This window comes from Cyprinodon tularosa, unplaced genomic scaffold (genome assembly GCF_016077235.1).
Source record: "Cyprinodon tularosa strain WSP-4 unplaced genomic scaffold, ASM1607723v1 ctg1003, whole genome shotgun sequence".
NCBI lineage: Eukaryota > Metazoa > Chordata > Actinopteri > Cyprinodontiformes > Cyprinodontidae > Cyprinodon > Cyprinodon tularosa.
Window position 1 is genome coordinate 150,021 of NW_024037787.1, and position 19,313 is coordinate 169,333.

The 19,313-nt window shown below is 43.7% G+C and overlaps 2 protein-coding genes across 2 annotated transcripts in view; both read left to right on the forward strand.

Moving 5' to 3' along the window:
* Positions 1-4,681, forward strand: part of top2b (DNA topoisomerase II beta) — a 27,154-nt gene extending 22,473 nt beyond the window's left edge. Inside the window, exons 33-36 of the mRNA XM_038276295.1 lie at positions 56-151; positions 227-361; positions 443-528; positions 4,204-4,681. Of these exons, the coding sequence (XP_038132223.1) occupies positions 56-151; positions 227-361; positions 443-528; positions 4,204-4,377 (491 nt within the window). The 3' untranslated portion in view covers positions 4,378-4,681. The remainder of the gene's footprint in view (positions 1-55; positions 152-226; positions 362-442; positions 529-4,203) is intronic.
* Positions 4,642-15,600, forward strand: ube2e1 (ubiquitin-conjugating enzyme E2E 1). Its single transcript, XM_038276371.1, is given in 4 exon segments — positions 4,642-4,719; positions 14,739-14,841; positions 14,844-14,872; positions 15,335-15,600. Coding segments are annotated over 4 exon segments (378 nt in total). The 3' UTR covers positions 15,503-15,600.
* The last annotated feature ends 3,713 nt before the right edge of the window (positions 15,601-19,313 follow it).

The following is a 19,313-nucleotide window of genomic DNA, read 5'->3' on the forward strand; positions in this document are numbered from 1 at the left end:
GAACTCTGAAGTCCGCCTGAGGTTCTGATGCGTTGATCCTCTGCTTGCTTTGTAGACGGCTCCGGGTCGGACAGCGAAGGCGACGCCGCCCCAAAGTTCTCCACCTACTCCAGCAGCTCGGCGTTCGACAAAATCTCACCAGCAAAGAAAGGTACCGTAGGGCCGGGCCAGCATGGGGCGCCGTGGCGCCGCAGAACCACGCTGACCTTCCGTTCTCTGTGTTCAGCTGCAGCTAAGAAAGGTCCAGAAGCGGCGCCCAAACCCAGGAAACCAGCAGCACCCAAAGCAAAGAGACCAGATAAATCCATCTGGGACTCGGACTCGGACACCGGCGCCAAGAAGCCAGCAGCTGCTCTCAAAGGTACGACTTCCTGCCTGCAGCTAAGGAAACGCTCCCCGTTGGTCGGCAGCCGGTCTGTGTCACCTGTTGCTATGGTTACAGGTAAAGTCCGAGGAAAGAAGAGGAAGGACTCCGGGTCTGAAGACGAGTACAGCCCCATGAAAAAAGCTCCCAAACCTGCTGTTAAGGTGAGTGAGCCCGCTTTATGAGCTAAGCCCCGCCCCTCTGACTGCAGAGCGCCGCCTCAGAGGTACCAGAGCACCATCCTCTGCTCACATGATGCCGCCTCCTCCGTGCCTCAGAGCTGGTGTCCGCAGGTCGTTCTCCACCTGTTCATGTTGCTTCTACTGGCGTTCTGGTAGCGGCCATGTTTGGCTGTGTTTAGACTGGTGGAGCCAATCAGAGGCTGACAAAGAGCTAGATTAGAACCAATGAGGACGGTCCAGTTCAGGAGAGACCCACACAGCATCGGCGGGCTGCGCCCTGAGCCGCCACCGTCTGAGAGGTTTTAGACGCCACTATAGGAACATTTTTAAGGAATGTCTGAAGGTCAGCTGTATGGGTGACCTCTGGGTGACCTCCAGCAGGAAGCCTTTAGTTTGGTCACGTTCTGCTTCTCATGCATTTTAAGGTGCGTTCAGATATAGAGGTCCAAACATAGAAGTCCAAACCATGTAGGGAAGTGGTTGCCCCTCCCTCACCTGCTGCTAGGTAGAGCTGAGGAGTCAACCAGCAGCACCGCATGGAGAGAGGAGGAAGATGAAACCAGCTGAACTTCTCTACGGCATCACCACACGGCAGCCAATCAGGGACAGGGTGGAGGAGAAGCTTTTTTAAAGCTTTTTCACTTAAATAACTTAAGGAAAGAATGTTAAAGTAACAGGGAAATCATATTCAAATGTCAAATCATTCTGGCTTAAACATGTATATAAATGTTCTCTTTATCAAAGATAGAACATTTCTATTTAAAAAAAAAATCCTGTCTTAAAATCTTGTTTTATTTTTCCCGTTATCTTCTGCAGGCCAGTTAGTTCTACATCAGCCTGAACACCTAAATTCGGCCAATCATATATCAACGGCCATCTGTCAATCAAATATTTTCAGTCATAGCATCTTGATTCATATGTCGCAGCTAATATACGCAGCGGTTGAAACCAGAATCCTTTCCTTTCCCATTGAGTTGCGTCCCAGTGTTCACGGGGATGGACGTCTGTGTCTTCAGCAGGCGTAGAGCTAACAGAACTGGCAGCGTTGCGAGGCAAGGGCTCAAACATGTACGGCTGGAAGCCTTCTACACCAAACCAAGCTTCTGCCGCCCTGGCGTCCTCTTCCACAACATCTTCGTCCCCGCTTTCCTCCTCTAAATAAAAAATGGATGACGGAGGAGACTCATCCACGACCTCCGACACTAAACTCTCCTCCTCTTGCATGTTTCCTCTGTCCATAGCGTTCCTTGACAGCGTCGTTTCTAAGTCACCAATTTAGTGCTACTTGGTCCCAATGGAATTTCCCATTGGGAACCTGCTAGCACTAAGTTGCTAACTGGTTAGCAAGATGCTTCCCACAAACCGGCTACAACCAATCGTGCTTGCGAACCTTCCGCCACAATGATCCCGCCCCCTTGATAAACGACCAATCACATTCACTTTATTCAGTCGCGTAAAGTCGGGCACCACTGGGAGAATTCGGGAGAAACGGTAGGCACAGCCGCTTCCCTACGACTTTAAAAAGGCAGAAAGAAGGAACGCTCTGCAGACGTCTTTAGCTGGATTTAAAATAAGCCTTTTCAGTTCAGTCCTAGAATGAGCGTCCATCATCCTCCCTCACCTCCAGCCCAGAGCCCGGTCTGTCGCTGCCCGCTGCCCAGCGTCGGGGCTTCCTGAGCGGGGAGATTTACAAGGAAGTCATGCTGAATCAGAGCGGCGTCTGGATGAATCTAAGTGGCCTCTCCACGGAGACTTAAAAGTTTTTATAAGGAGCAATTTGGAATCAGTCCATGATGTTACTGTTTACCTGTGCTTTTATTGTGAAAAGCCAACAGCCAGCCAGACCTTGACAGTGAATGCTATGTGGTTGCCAGGGGTAACGGTAGGTCCAAAGCAGAGTATCTGGGAGGCTGGAGATAAACTAAATATCAAACAATCATTCCACTAAATAAGGTCAACATGTTAGATGTCTGATGCAATAACTTTCTATCAGGAAACCAGCGCAGCGCTGACGTCTGCTGGGATGCTGATGTCATCGGCCGTGATTAAAAAATCATTGATCTTAAAAACCAAATTAACATAAATAATAGTTTTACCTGCTCAAATGAAGCAGCTCTGAAAAAGTGGGAGCATAATGGTGGACAGTTGACCTTTGGATGACCTAAAGAATAATCTTTAACGTCTGTGGTCTTTATTTTATTTATTTCATTTTTACAAATGACCATTTAAATTTACACACCTGCTGTAATGAAGCTCTAACCTTTCACGTTATCTGCTGAGTTTCCCCTGGTGGTGGGTGGGGTGTCAGCTTCACGCCGCTGAAGCTCCTCCTACTTGATGATGCGGCCCAGGATGGAAACGCTGCATCTGAAACGCAGCGTCAGGGAGAGGAGCAGCGTAGCGGTTAGAGCTGGGACTCCAGAGGTTATGAGTTCAACTCCCACAGCCTGCCACAGGAACTAGCTGTGGGTCTAGATACGGCTGAGGCGGTGAGGGAGGGGGGGCAAGTTTGTACGACAACGGAGGAACATGAGGGCCAAAAAGAGCGGAGATCCAGGTGGAAAAAGTGTCCCAGCGTTCTCACCTCGCTCTGCTAGCTGCTCCTTCTTCACCAGTCGTTTTCCAAAATGGCGGTCAGACAAACAAAACCAGCTGCATAGAGCAGAGGGGATGTAGAATTGACCAATCAGAGGCCTCCTGTCTGCGGTCACCTACAGTCTTGGAGAGGTGCAGCAGATTGTCTGTGGAAGGGGGCGGGGCATATCTGCGTTAACTGCGACACACGCAGACGACTTGGTTTCTGAGGATAAACCAGCCTTTATCCCCACACTGCTCCCCGGGAGCCGCACCGTGGCGGCCCTCTGCGCACCGTGGCGGCCCGCTGCTCCCCAAAAGAAGGGTTAAATGCAGAGTTCATGATGTTGCTCTGTATGGAGGACCAATCCTGCCATAATTACAAATACATACACAAATAAAAGGACTTAATATAAAATTGCTTAGAAGAGTAACTAATAATGAATTAGTGTGCCATTAACTTAGACAAAATAATAAAAATATTTCTTCATCAATTGATCAATTATTCATCTAAAAATATTATTCACACCATCATTTTTGAAAGATGTTTTTATTTTTATTTCACCGATTTACGCCACATTATTTTTAAAACATATTTTTAATCCACCATAAATATTTATTTTTCATTTTATTTTGACATTCTTCTATTTCTGAAGCAATGATTTATTTCTGCCTCTAACCGTTTTTATTTCTAACTTGGTCGTCTGACTGCAGCGGCTAATGTTAAAAAATGTTAAATGCTAATGTTAAAAACCCGCTTCCATAAAAACACACAATAAAGACTTCAAGAAATGTATAACAGAAAATAAGTTAGTTAAAAAGCAGTTGGCATAAATGCAAGAATAAAAAAAATAAAAAAAGTGGAATTAAAATCTATATTTTTAGATGAAAAATGTTTTAGCTGATGAAGAAATATCTTATTTTTATTATTTTGTTTAATGGCACACAAATTCATTATTAAATACTTTTTTCAAGCAAAGGTCCTTCATTTATCTCTGTCTGTATTGTTGATGATGGCAGGTTTGGTCCTCCGTAGCTCTGAATGTTTGACAGCTGGAAAAGATGAAATGTTTTCCTGTGCAGAAACCTCAGAGGCCTCCGTCCGACGACGAGGATGAAGAAGACGACGAAGACGGCAGACTTCAACCAACAACCAAGAGGGCGGCGTCCCGCGAGCGGCCGGGCCGCGCCAGGAGGGAGGTGAAGTACTACAACGAGTCTGAAAACGAGGAAGACGATGAAGACATGTTTGATTGAGCCCGCCCCGCCCCGCCCGCCTGGAAGGCTCCGCCTCCTCTGTTCCCTCAGACTTTTGTACATTTTCCCTGTTTTATTTTTTCATTAATGGTGGCATTCAATGATTTTTAACGTGTAGGTGTTTTACACTTTTATTAATATTCATATACAGGTTTGTTTTTTTACGCTCATTGAGATGTTCCGTGTCTGAAGCAGCTTCTAGGGGTTTAGAGCGCCGGTCTGTAGCACATTTTAACTGTTCAGATGAAATGTAACTTTTTGAACATGAAGTTGGAAGTAAAGAATAAAAAGTTCACAGATCTTCTGTCGCTCTCCTCTCTGACCCGATTAGAACCCATCCTGGTACCGGTACCAGGGAGGACCACGTCCAAAGGTGTACCGCCCCCTGCTGGTCAAAGGCTGTCATTTCTCAGTTCACATCTGGATGACTGGGGGCGGAGTTTCAACGGTTAACGGCTGTTGCCATGGAAACTCCCAACAGTTAACCTTAACAACTTTATCTTCCAAACTTTTATTTCTCTTTAAGCCCAGAAGGTCCCTGAAATGACATCTGTGAATTAAAGCAAGTTCAGACCCTAAAACATTAAATTGGAAATCCAGTCTTTGTGTGACAGGAAGGCAGTGAGGAACATTTTTCAGGTGGAATCTCTATTTTAAACGTCACCATGTCTGATTTATAGATGATTCAATTCTATTAAATTTTTCTATTCAGTTTATTTCTATAGCTCCAATTCCCATCATGTCATCTCAGGTCACTTTCCAGTTCACCAGATCATCCAGTCAGATTGATTCAAAGTTTTCTATCTAAGGAAAACCAGCTGATTGCATCGACTCATTGACTCTTCAGCAATCCCTCACACTAAGCATGCTTGTAGCGACAGTGGAGAGGAAAAACTCCCTTTGAACAGGAAGAAACCTCCAGCAGAACCAGGCTCAGTGTGAGTGGCCATCTGCTGAGGCCCACTGGGGTTCAAGGAGACAGAAGCAGACATAGAAAAAGAAGCATAGATACAAAAGGCAACTGTCAACCAGCTCCACAGGCGGCCCCGTCCAGGAAACACACAGCCAGGCAGACGAGCTCCGAGCCAGCTCCCATGTCAGAGGATGAAGAGAGCACATCCAGTTAGTCACAGTCAGAGAAACAGGACTACACTGGAAAACAGGCCAAGCTCCAACATCTAGAAACAAAGGTGTTGATGGCAGCAGCACAGCTGATATTTCTCTCCAGGATGGAGTCACAGCCAAACAGGAACAGACCAGATGAAGCTACTATGAGAAAAAGCAGAGAGAGCAGAACGTTAGAGATCTGCCTCCCATTCTACTTTTAGAAATTCTAGGAACCACTAGTAAACCTGCAGATTGAGAGCGAAGTGCTCTGTTAGGAACATAAGGAACAATCAGATCTCTGATATCAGATGGAGCTTGGCCATTTAAGGCTTTATATGTGATGAAACAAAGAGAAAAGGACAAACCAAACACTTCAAAACACCATAAAGCCCGTTAGAAACTGTGGCATCTAATTGATGCTAAGAAACGGCTAACATTCTAATCGATGCTAAGAAACGGCTAACATTCTAATTGATGCTAATAAATGGCTAACATTCTAATTGATGCTAATAAACGGCTAACCATTCTAATTGATGCCAAGAAACGGCTAACATTCTAATTGATGCTAATTAATGGCTAACCATTCTAATTGATGCTAAGAAACGGCTAACCATTATAATTTATGCTAATAGACGGCTAACATTCTAATCGATGCTAAGAAACGGCTAACATTCTAATTGATGCTAATAAATGGCTAACATTCTAATTGATGCTAATAAACGGCTAACCATTCTAATTGATGCCAAGAAACGGCTAACCATTCTAATTGATGCTAAGAAACGGCTAACATTCTAATCGATGCTAAGAAACGGCTAACATTCTAATTGATGCTAATAAATGGCTAACATTCTAATTGATGCTAATAAACGGCTAACCATTCTAATTGATGCCAAGAAACGGCTAACATTCTAATTGATGCTAATTAATGGCTAACCATTCTAATTGATGCTAAGAAACGGCTAACCATTATAATTTATGCTAATAGACGGCTAACATTCTAATTGATGCCAAGAAACGGCTAACATTCTAATTGATGCTAAGAAACGGCTAACCATTATAATTGATGCTAAGAAACGGCTAACCATTCTAATTGATGCTAATAAACGGCTAACCATTCTAATTGATGCCAAGAAACGGCTAACATTCTAATTGATGCTAATAAACGGCTAACCATTCTAATTGGTGCTAATAGACGGCTAACCATTCTAATTGATGCTAATAGACGGCTAACCATTCTAATTGATGCTAATAGACGGCTAACATTCTAATTGATGCTAATAAACGGCTAACCATTCTAATTGATGCTAATAAACGGCTAACATTCTAATTGATGCTAATAAACGGCTAACATTCTAATTGATGCTAATAAACGGCTAACCATTCTAATTGATGCTAAGAAACGGCTAACCATTCTAATTGGTGCTAATAGACGGCTAACCATTCTAATTGATGCTAATAGACGGCTAACCATTCTAATTGATGCTAATAGACGGCTAACCATTCTAATTGATGCTAATAGACGGCTAACATTCTAATCGATGCTAAGAAACGGCTAACATTCTAATTGATGCTAATAAATGGCTAACATTCTAATTGATGCTAATAAACGGCTAACCATTCTAATTGATGCCAAGAAACGGCTAACCATTCTAATTGATGCTAAGAAACGGCTAACATTCTAATCGATGCTAAGAAACGGCTAACATTCTAATTGATGCTAATAAATGGCTAACATTCTAATTGATGCTAATAAACGGCTAACCATTCTAATTGATGCCAAGAAACGGCTAACATTCTAATTGATGCTAATTAATGGCTAACCATTCTAATTGATGCTAAGAAACGGCTAACCATTATAATTTATGCTAATAGACGGCTAACATTCTAATTGATGCCAAGAAACGGCTAACATTCTAATTGATGCTAAGAAACGGCTAACCATTATAATTGATGCTAAGAAACGGCTAACCATTCTAATTGATGCTAATAAACGGCTAACCATTCTAATTGATGCCAAGAAACGGCTAACATTCTAATTCAGTTTATTTATATAGCGCCAAATTCACAACACATGTCATCTCAAGGCACTTTACAGTTCAACCAGATCATACAGTCAAATTGATACAAAGTTTTCTATCTAAGGAAAACCAGTTGATTGCATTGACTCATTGACTCAAATACAATCCCCCACACTAAGCATGCTTGTAGCGACAGTGGAGAGGAAAAACTCCCTTTTAACAGGAAGAAACCTCCAGCAGAACCAGGCTCAGTGTGAGCGGCCATCTGCCGAGGCCGACTGGGGTTCAAGGAGACAGAAGCAGAGATACAAAAAGCAGCTGTAAAAGGCGGCCCCGTCCAGGAAACACACAGCCAGGCAGACGAGCTCCAAGGCAGCTCCCATGCCAGAGGACGAAGAGAGCACATCCACTCAGTCACGGTCAGAGAAACAGGACCACACTGGAAAACAGGCCGATCTCCAACATCTATTAACAAGGGTGTTGATAGAAGCAGCACAGCTGATGTTTCTTTCCAGGATGACGTCACAGCCAAACAGGAACAGACGAGGCAAAGCTACTCTGAGGAAAAGCAGAGAGAGCAGAAGGTTAGAGATTGAACTAACAGATTCTGCAGAATAGGAGAACAGAGAGAGAATGAAGCAGAATGATGAAATGGGGGTCCCTATGTCCTCCAAAAGTCTAAGCCTATAGCAGCATAACTATAGAGATAGCTCAGGATAACCTGAGCCACCCTAACTATAAGCTTTATCAAAAAGGAAAGTTTTAAGCCTAGCCTTAAAAGTAGACAGGGTGTCTGCCTCACGGACTAAAACTGGTAGTTGGTTCCACAGGAGAGGAGCCTGAGAACTAAAAGATCTGCCTCCCATTCTACTTTTAGAAATTCTAGGAACCACTAGTAAACCTGCAGATTGAGAGCGAAGTGCTCTGTTAGGAACATAAGGAACAATCAGATCTCTGATATAAGATGGAGCTTGGCCATTTAAGGCTTTATATGTGAGAAGGAGGATTTTAAATTCTATTCTTGATTTAACAGGAAGCCAATGAAGAGAAGCCAGGATAGGAGAGATATGATCTCTCTTTTTAATTTTCATTAGAACTCTGGCTGCAGCATTTTGGATCAGCTGAAGGCTTTTAACTACAGTTTGTGGACTTCCTGATAGTAAAGAATTACAATAGTCCAGCCTTGAAGTAACAAATGCATGGACTAGTTTCTCAGCATCACCCCTGGACAGGATATTTCTAATTTTTGCAATGTTCCTCAGATGAAAGAAGGAAATTCTAGAAACCTCTTTGATATGGGATTTAAATGACAGGTCCTGATCAAAAATAACACCAAGATTTTTTACTTTATTATCTAATTGATGCTAATAAACGGCTAACCATTCTAATTGGTGCTAATAGACGGCTAACCATTCTAATTGATGCTAATAGACGGCTAACCATTCTAATTGATGCTAATAGACGGCTAACATTCTAATTGATGCTAATAAACGGCTAACCATTCTAATTGATGCTAATAAACGGCTAACATTCTAATTGATGCTAATAAACGGCTAACATTCTAATTGATGCTAATAAACGGCTAACCATTCCAATTGATGCTAAGAAACGGCTAACCATTCTAATTGGTGCTAATAGACGGCTAACCATTCTAATTGATGCTAATAGACGGCTAACCATTCTAATTGATGCTAATAGACGGCTAACCATTCTAATTGATGCTAATAGACGGCTAACATTCTAATTGATGCTAATAAACGGCTGACCATTCTAATTGATGCTAATAAACGGCTAACATTCTAATTGATGCTAATAAACGGCTAACATTCTAATTGATGCCAAGAAACGGCTAACCATTCTAATTGATGCTAATAAACGGCTAACATTCTAATTGATGCTAATAAACGGCTAACATTCTAATTGATGCCAAGAAACGGCTAACCATTCTAATTGATGCTAATAAACGGCTAACATTCTAATTGATGCTAAGAAACGGCTAACCATTCTAATTGATGCTAATAAACGGCTAACCATTCTAATTGATGCCAAGAAACGGCTAACATTCTAATTCAGTTTATTTATATAGCGCCAAATTCACAACACATGTCATCTCAAGGCACTTTACAGTTCAACCAGATCATACAGTCAAATTGATACAAAGTTTTCTATCTAAGGAAAACCAGTTGATTGCATTGACTCATTGACTCAAATACAATCCCCCACACTAAGCATGCTTGTAGCGACAGTGGAGAGGAAAAACTCCCTTTTAACAGGAAGAAACCTCCAGCAGAACCAGGCTCAGTGTGAGCGGCCATCTGCCGAGGCCGACTGGGGTTCAAGGAGACAGAAGCAGAGATACAAAAAGCAGCTGTAAAAGGCGGCCCCGTCCAGGAAACACACAGCCAGGCAGACGAGCTCCAAGGCAGCTCCCATGCCAGAGGACGAAGAGAGCACATCCACTCAGTCACGGTCAGAGAAACAGGACCACACTGGAAAACAGGCCGATCTCCAACATCTATTAACAAGGGTGTTGATAGAAGCAGCACAGCTGATGTTTCTTTCCAGGATGACGTCACAGCCAAACAGGAACAGACGAGGCAAAGCTACTCTGAGGAAAAGCAGAGAGAGCAGAAGGTTAGAGATTGAACTAACAGATTCTGCAGAATAGGAGAACAGAGAGAGAATGAAGCAGAATGATGAAATGGGGGTCCCTATGTCCTCCAGCAGTCTAAGCCTATAGCAGCATAACTATAGAGATAGCTCAGGATAACCTGAGCCACCCTAACTATAAGCTTTATCAAAAAGGAAAGTTTTAAGCCTAGCCTTAAAAGTAGACAGGGTGTCTGCCTCACGGACTAAAACTGGTAGTTGGTTCCACAGGAGAGGAGCCTGAGAACTAAAAGATCTGCCTCCCATTCTACTTTTAGAAATTCTAGGAACCACTAGTAAACCTGCAGATTGAGAGCGAAGTGCTCTGTTAGGAACATAAGGAACAATCAGATCTCTGATATAAGATGGAGCTTGGCCATTTAAGGCTTTATATGTGAGAAGGAGGATTTTAAATTCTATTCTTGATTTAACAGGAAGCCAATGAAGAGAAGCCAGGATAGGAGAGATATGATCTCTCTTTTTCATTTTCATTAGAACTCTGGCTGCAGCATTTTGGATCAGCTGAAGGCTTTTAACTACAGTTTGTGGACTTCCTGATAGTAAAGAATTACAATAGTCCAGCCTTGAAGTAACAAATGCATGGACTAGTTTCTCAGCATCACCCCTGGACAGGATATTTCTAATTTTTGCAATGTTCCTCAGATGAAAGAAGGAAATTCTAGAAACCTCTTTGATCTGGGATTTAAATGACAGGTCCTGATCAAAAATAACACCAAGATTTTTTACTTTATTATCTAATTGATGCTAATAAACGGCTAACCATTCTAATTGGTGCTAATAGACGGCTAACCATTCTAATTGATGCTAATAGACGGCTAACCATTCTAATTGATGCTAATAGACGGCTAACATTCTAATTGATGCTAATAAACGGCTAACCATTCTAATTGATGCTAATAAACGGCTAACATTCTAATTGATGCTAATAAACGGCTAACATTCTAATTGATGCTAATAAACGGCTAACCATTCCAATTGATGCTAAGAAACGGCTAACCATTCTAATTGGTGCTAATAGACGGCTAACCATTCTAATTGATGCTAATAGACGGCTAACCATTCTAATTGATGCTAATAGACGGCTAACCATTCTAATTGATGCTAATAGACGGCTAACATTCTAATTGATGCTAATAAACGGCTGACCATTCTAATTGATGCTAATAAACGGCTAACATTCTAATTGATGCTAATAAACGGCTAACATTCTAATTGATGCCAAGAAACGGCTAACCATTCTAATTGATGCTAATAAACGGCTAACATTCTAATTGATGCTAATAAACGGCTAACATTCTAATTGATGCCAAGAAACGGCTAACCATTCTAATTGATGCTAATAAACGGCTAACATTCTAATTGATGCCAAGAAACGGCTAACCATTCTAATTGATGCTAATAAACGGCTAACATTCTAATTGATGCTAAGAAACGGCTAACATTCTAATTGATGCTAATAAACGGCTAACCATTCTAATTGATGCTAATAGACGGCTAACCATTCTAATTGATGCTAATAGACGGCTAACATTCTAATTGATGCTAATAAACGGCTAACCATTCTAATTGATGCTAATAAACGGCTAACATTCTAATTGATGCTAATAAACGGCTAACATTCTAATTGATGCTAATAAACGGCTAACCATTCCAATTGATGCTAAGAAACGGCTAACCATTCTAATTGGTGCTAATAGACGGCTAACCATTCTAATTGATGCTAATAGACGGCTAACCATTCTAATTGATGCTAATAGACGGCTAACCATTCTAATTGATGCTAATAGACGGCTAACATTCTAATTGATGCTAATAAACGGCTGACCATTCTAATTGATGCTAATAAACGGCTAACATTCTAATTGATGCTAATAAACGGCTAACATTCTAATTGATGCCAAGAAACGGCTAACCATTCTAATTGATGCTAATAAACGGCTAACATTCTAATTGATGCTAATAAACGGCTAACATTCTAATTGATGCCAAGAAACGGCTAACCATTCTAATTGATGCTAATAAACGGCTAACATTCTAATTGATGCCAAGAAACGGCTAACCATTCTAATTGATGCTAATAAACGGCTAACATTCTAATTGATGCTAAGAAACGGCTAACATTCTAATTGATGCTAATAAACGGCTAACCATTCTAATTGATGCTAATAGACGGCTAACATTCTAATTGATGCTAATAAACGGCTAACCATTCTAATTGATGCTAATAGACGGCTAACATTCTAATTGATGCTAATAAACGGCTAACCATTCTAATTGATGCTAATAAACGGCTAACCATTCTAATTGATGCTAAGAAACGGCTAACCATTCTAATTGATGCTAATAGACGGCTAACCATTCTAATTGATGCTAATAGACGGCTAACCATTCTAATTGATGCTAATAGACGGCTAACCATTCTAATTTATGCTAATAGACGGCTAACATTCTAATTGATGCTAATAAACGGCTAACCATTCTAATTGATGCTAATAAACGGTAGTGCTGTCAATCGATTAAATTTTTTAATCGCGATTAATCGCATCAATGCCTGAGTTAACTCGCGATTAATCGCATTTTAATCGCACATTTTTTTCCTGATTGAAAATCATTTAAATACTCTCGATGACATACAAAAAAATACATACAGGCTAGGTTTGTGCCAATGTTCTTTTTTTAAAATGAAAACAGGTCACAGATACTGATTTATGCCATAGAAACATATGGCAAGAAGATGGGGAGGCATGTAGCAAAAAATAACAAATATGTAGGCAAAAAAAAGGCCCTGAAAACAGGCTGATGTAAAAGACAGTCTTTACAGTTAATACAGTCTTTTGAACAAAGACAAGCATTTTACCCTACTGCTATAAAATTTAGTAGAGTTAACATTAGATGTTAATTAACCAAGGTAATAATGAACAATTTTCAATCAATACATCAAAATCAATAGACCGACATCACTAGATGAAGGTAGTCTATGCTCTCTAGAAAGTTACTTTTCAGCCTCTTAACAAAAATGAGAACACACACACACACACACACACACGCGATACCGACCTGTTGCGTACACAGACGGCAAGAGTGCTGCTACGAGATTCCATTTCACCTCAGTAATCAGTTTTCTCAGCGTATTTCAGGTTGCTACTACACTCAACTTGTTTGTTGGTGGTGGGGCTTAAAGAAAAGGCACTAGCGTCACCCAGTGTATGAGCGTCTTTTTCCCTTGAGGAGCTCCGCTCTAGAAGCCTATGAGAAATGCATAGACTGGGGGAAAATAGCCCCGCCTTCCGCAGGCTGCAGCGGGATGTACTTGGAAAAATTGTACCATAAAACCACATAGCGTTAATCTCACGTTAAAAAAATTATCGCCGTTAAAATGGCCTCGCGTTAACGCGTTAATAACGCGATAATTTTGACAGCACTAATAAACGGCTAACCATTCTAATTGATGCTAATAGACGGCTAACATTCTAATTGATGCTAATAAACGGCTAACCATTCTAATTGATGCTAATAGACGGCTAACATTCTAATTGATGCTAAGAAACGGCTAACCATTCTAATTGATGCTAATAAACGGCTAACATTCTAATTGATGCTAATAAACGGCTAACATTCTAATTGATGCTAATAATGTTACTGTGTAAATGGGTTTGGCTGTAATTTAAGGACAGATTCTAATAGATCTGCAGAGTGGGAACTATAAATCTGATAGGATTTTTATCTTTTTATTGCTATTTTGCACAATATGCTTAACTAAGTATTGTTTGTTGTTGAATATTAGAGATTTTACAGATATATTTTTTATACATACATTGTTTAGATTTACTTATATCTTTCTACCCTTTTATAGAATAGAATAGAAAATCCCTTTATTGTCCCACAATGGGCAAATTTACAGCAACAGAAAGATTATTGAAAATGGTCACACAAATGTGGACCTTAGAAAAATGTATAAGAATAATTTCAATTCAATTCAGTTTATTTATATAGCGCCAAATTCACAACACATGTCATCTCAAGGCACTTTACAGTTCAACCAGATCATACAGTCAAATCGATACAAAGTTTTCTATCTAAGGAAAACCAGTTGATTGCATTGACTCATTGACTCAAATACAATCCCCCACACTAAGCATGCTTGTAGCGACAGTGGAGAGGAAAAACTCCCTTTTAACAGGAAGAAACCTCCAGCAGAACCAGGCTCAGTGTGATAACATAACATAATAGGGAAGAGTTAAAATATAAACAATAAAATACTGTAAAGTGTTTTATTGTTTATGTTCCTGCTCCCGGTGGTTGGAATCTTTATTCCACTCTCGATTCTCATCAGTCTTTGTTCACTTTACAATAAAAAAGAAATAAACAGTTTTGAAAACTTCGGTTTTCATTCTTTTCCTGCTTTGTGTGTCAACGTTCACGGTTGCTAAGCAACAGAGCTTACAGCGGTAAAACCTGCCGAAGGGTAGACCTGTTCGAATTCACAGCCTAAACTCTTCCTGTCTCCTTATTTTCATGAACTTGGAAGGATCCAGTCTAGGTAGACCGCGTCCTTGGAGGATGCAGCCCAGGATTTCGAACAGAGCCATCATCTATGAATGGAGGTCCACCATCTTGGGCCCCCCAGGCTCAGTGTATGAGGGCGGGGTGTTCTTCTTAGACGTTGCCTTCAATCAGTCTACCCCTTCAAACCACCTAAGGTAAACTAGTCAGCGCTGTCTGTCTTCCTCGTGTCGTCCACCAGAGGGCAGCATTTCCTTTGAAGAGCACTTGCTGTAGAAGCAGCTGCCCTCCTGAGGAGAGGGGCTCCAGAGGAGAGGGGCTCCAGAGGAGGGGCTCCTGAGGAGAGGGGCTCCAGAGGAGGGGCTCCTGGGGAGGGGCTCCAGAGGAGAGGGGCTCCAGAAGAGGGGCTCCTGGGGAGGGGCTCCTGAGGAGAGGGGCTCCAGAGGAGGGGCTCCTGAGGAGAGGGGCTCCAGAGGAGAGGGGCTCCAGAGGAGAGGGGCTCCAGAAGAGGGGCTCCTGAGGAGGGGCTCCTGAGGAGAGGGGCTCCAGAGGAGGGGCTCCTGAGGAGAGGGGCTCCAGAGGAGAGGGGCTCCAGAAGAGGGGCTCCTGGGGAGGCATTGATCCTGACTGTTTTTGCAGGCCGTCCTCTCTGTCCTCAGGTGACGTTCAGAACCAGGATCTACCATGGCAACATCAACAGCCAGGGGGTCATCTGCCTGGACATCCTGAAGGACACCTGGAGCCCCGCCCTCACCATCTCCAAAGTCCTGCTGTCCATCTGCTCCCTGCTCACCGACTGCAACCCAGATGAGACCAGAACTCAGTAGATCCAGTGACCTGAAACAGCCAGCTCAACGTTCAGCATGAGTTGGGTTTTTATGGGCGGCTCAGAGGATCAGCAGCACCTTTACCCTGATGATGATGATGATGATGAGGCATCTTCAAGTCAAACCTTATTGATGCTGCATTCATTACTGTCTCATGGATTACTGACACCTGCTGGACGTTTAGAGACACTACAGGCAGCTGATTGGACAGAATATTTGAATTGATTTGATCACCTGCTACCAGGGGCGGATTTAGTAAACATGGGGCCCTAGGCTAAGACAGGCAGGGGGCCCCTCTGAATGGAGAAGACATCAAACAGCCCCATTCTCCAGATGTAGAAATGTTAATAGAATAGACATCCATTATCTGTTCTAGGTTGTGTCCCTCTCTTCTTGTCCCTTTTCTTCTTGTTTTCCTCTCTATGTTTTGTACTCAGCTGACTTTTCATGCTGTCTCTAAAGGAATGAAAGATTTTTTCCAAGCACTAAGCTCACTTAGCTGATTGCTCCTTCCTGTGTTTCCAAAAAGGCCAAAGTAAATAACTCAGTCCTTCTTTTCACTGTAGACAAGCCATGATCTGCTTCTCTGTTCTCCATTTTTCATTTGGATGAAATAATAGCTGCATGAATCATGACAGCAGACAAGATAGAGGAGAGCAGGAGGCGGGGTTACCAATCTACTCGCTCTGGAGAGCAGAGTTCTCTGCTGAGACACACTTATCAGTGTTCTGATGGCATTTTTATTAAAAACATAATTAATGTGCACAAATAAGGAATAGTTGTATTAACCATACATGAAAACAGAGTTTTATGGGGCCCCCAGGAACATGGGGCCCTAGGCAGTTGCCTAGTTTTGCCTAATGGTAAATCCCCCCCCCCAGCACAATGATATTAAGTTATTAGAGGTTATATTGTATTATTTCATATCTGTTCAAATAGAAAATATCTTCAATATTTTTCGATGCAGCCAATAAATAATCTAAACATAAATCGTAACATGAACATTTAGGGTAAAATGTGAATGAGGATGCTTGTGGACTAGGATTTTAAATCAGATTTCTAAAACAATAAGTGCAGTAAAAACAGTAAATAAACTAAGAGTCAATGTGAAATGAACTTTAATTCAGATAAGATGAGTGATAACTGAGAGGAAAAGGATGAAACAAGGAGAAGATGAAAATAAAAACAGGTGAAACGTTTCTATTCCTTTTAGGCTCCAAAATTCTGCATCAATTTAATGATAAACAGCAAAAGATGAAACATTTTTAGCAGATGCATCATGTTGACAGATATGATTTTAAACCCAGTTTAGTGAATTAGTCAGTTAGAAACAGCTCCTGGATCGGTCACATGACTTTCTGGAAACGACACGCGCTCCGATGCTGCTCTATGGGCCCCATGCAGCTCTATGGGCTCCATGCAGCTCTATGGGCTCCATGCTGCTCTATGGGCTCCATGCAGCTCTATGGGCTCCACGCAGCTCTATGGGCCCCATGCAGCTCTATGGGCCCCATGCAGCTCTATGGGCTCCATGCAGCTCTATGGGCCCCGCGCAGCTCTATGGGCTTCATGCAGCTCTATGGGCCCCACGCAGCTCTATGGGCCCCACGCAGCTCTATGGGCTCCATGCAGCTCTATGGGCTCCATGCAGCTCTATGGGCCCCACGCAGCTCTATGGGCCCCACGCAGCTCTATTGGCTCCATGCAGCTCTATGGGCTCCATGCAGCTCTATGGGCTCCATGCAGCTCTATGGGCCCCATGCAGCTCTATGGGCCCCATGCAGCTCTATGGGCCCAGCGCGGCTCTATGGGCTTCATGCAGCTCTATGGGCCCCACGCAGCTCTATGGGCTCCATGCAGCTCTATGGGCCCCATGCAGCTCTATGGGCCCCATGCAGCTCTATGGGCTCCATGCAGCTCTATGGGCCCCATGCAGCTCTATGGGCCCCACGCAGCTCTATGGGCCCCACGCAGCTCTATGGGCCCCATGCAGCTCTATGGGCTCCATGCAGCTCTATGGGCCCCGCGCAGCTCTATGGGCTTCATGCAGCTCTATGGGCCCCACGCAGCTCTATGGGCCCCACGCAGCTCTATGGGCTCCATGCAGCTCTATGGGCTCCATGCAGCTCTATGGGCCCCACGCAGCTCTATGGGCCCCACGCAGCTCTATTGGCTCCATGCAGCTCTATGGGCTCCATGCAGCTCTATGGGCTCCATGCAGCTCTATGGGCCCCATGCAGCTCTATGGGCCCCATGCAGCTCTATGGGCCCCGCGCGGCTCTATGGGCTTCATGCAGCTCTATGGGCCCCACGCAGCTCTATGGGCCCCACGCAGCTCTATGGGCTCCATGCAGCTCTATGGGCTCCATGCAGCTCTATGGGCCCCACGCAGCTCTATGGGCCCCACGCAGCTCTATGGGCTCCATGCAGCTCTATGGGCTCCATGCAGCTCTATGGGCCCCATGCAGCTCTACGTGCCCCATGCAGCTCTATGGGCCCCACGCAGCTCTTTGGGCCCCACGCAGCTCTACGTGCCCCATGCAGCTCTATGGGCCCCACGCAGCTCTTTGGGCCCCACGCAGCTCTACGTGCCCCATGCAGCTCTATGGGCCCCACGCAGCTCTTTGGGCCCCACGCAGCTCTATGGGCTCCATGCAGCTCTATGGGCCCCACGCAGCTCTATGGGCTCCATGCAGCTCTATGGGCCCCATGCAGCTCTATGGGCTCCATGCAGCTCTATGGGCTCCATGCAGCTCTTTGGGCCCCACGCAGCTCTATGGGCTCCATGCAGCTCTATGGGCTTCATGCAGCTCTATGGGCCCCACGCAGCTCTATGGGCTCCATGCAGCTCTATGGGCCCCATGCAGCTCTATGGGCTCCATGCAGCTCTATGACATGATAGCCAGGCAGCGGACCAAACGCTACGCCACCTAACGCCCGGGGGGCAGGGTTTGTGTCAGGAGGCGGGGCTAAGGGGTTCTGCCTTCCAGATAAAGGCTAATCTCCAGCTTCTGTTGGTTCTAAAGGAGCTGTGGCTTTCCGTTACCTCATGGTTCTACAGGGGACCCCTCCAGGTCCAGATTCTCCACCCGGCGCTGTCGGCTTCCTCTCCACCAGATGGAGCCGTTTCACTCCTGTAGATGTCTCTAGAGATGGATGGACATGCTTGTGATTTATGTTCTGTGCCGATGAGTTGCTCTGGTTGTTCTCTGAAGAATTAAACGACACCGAGTCGGATTGGGTCGGATCTCGTCTTTATTATTATCGGTACCGACAGCAGCAGAGTGAAGGTTAACAGAGCCTGGAACGTCGTCCTCACACCTCCAGGAATGTGGATCATTAAAGTGACAAACAGAACTAAACTCTGATCATTCTGACCCGTAGAACCCGGAGGTTCCCAGAACCCATCCATCAGGACCACAGGGAGCTTCTCAGAGGCCCCCCCCGTGAGCTGACAGACTAACGGACCCCATTACTAAAACTAATAGATCATCTATGGCATTGGCAGCTTAGAGAGAAGGTTCTGGGTTTGGAGCGGGCCGACAGCTGAAAGGTTCTTCTGTTTATGTACCACAGAACGTTCCATCAAATAAAGAAACTTTTTCCAGTTTGTCCGGTTCTTTGTCCCGGTTTGAGGTTCTCCTCTGGGTTGCAAACCAAGCAGCTCCTTCAGCATCACTCTGGTTCCAGAGGAACCTCCTTCACTTCCAGCTAAGGTCTGATATTACCCAATATAACCTAATATTGGGTTCTACCAGCTAATGTCGGGTTCTAGCAGCTAATGTCGGGTTCTAGCAGCTAACGTCGGGTT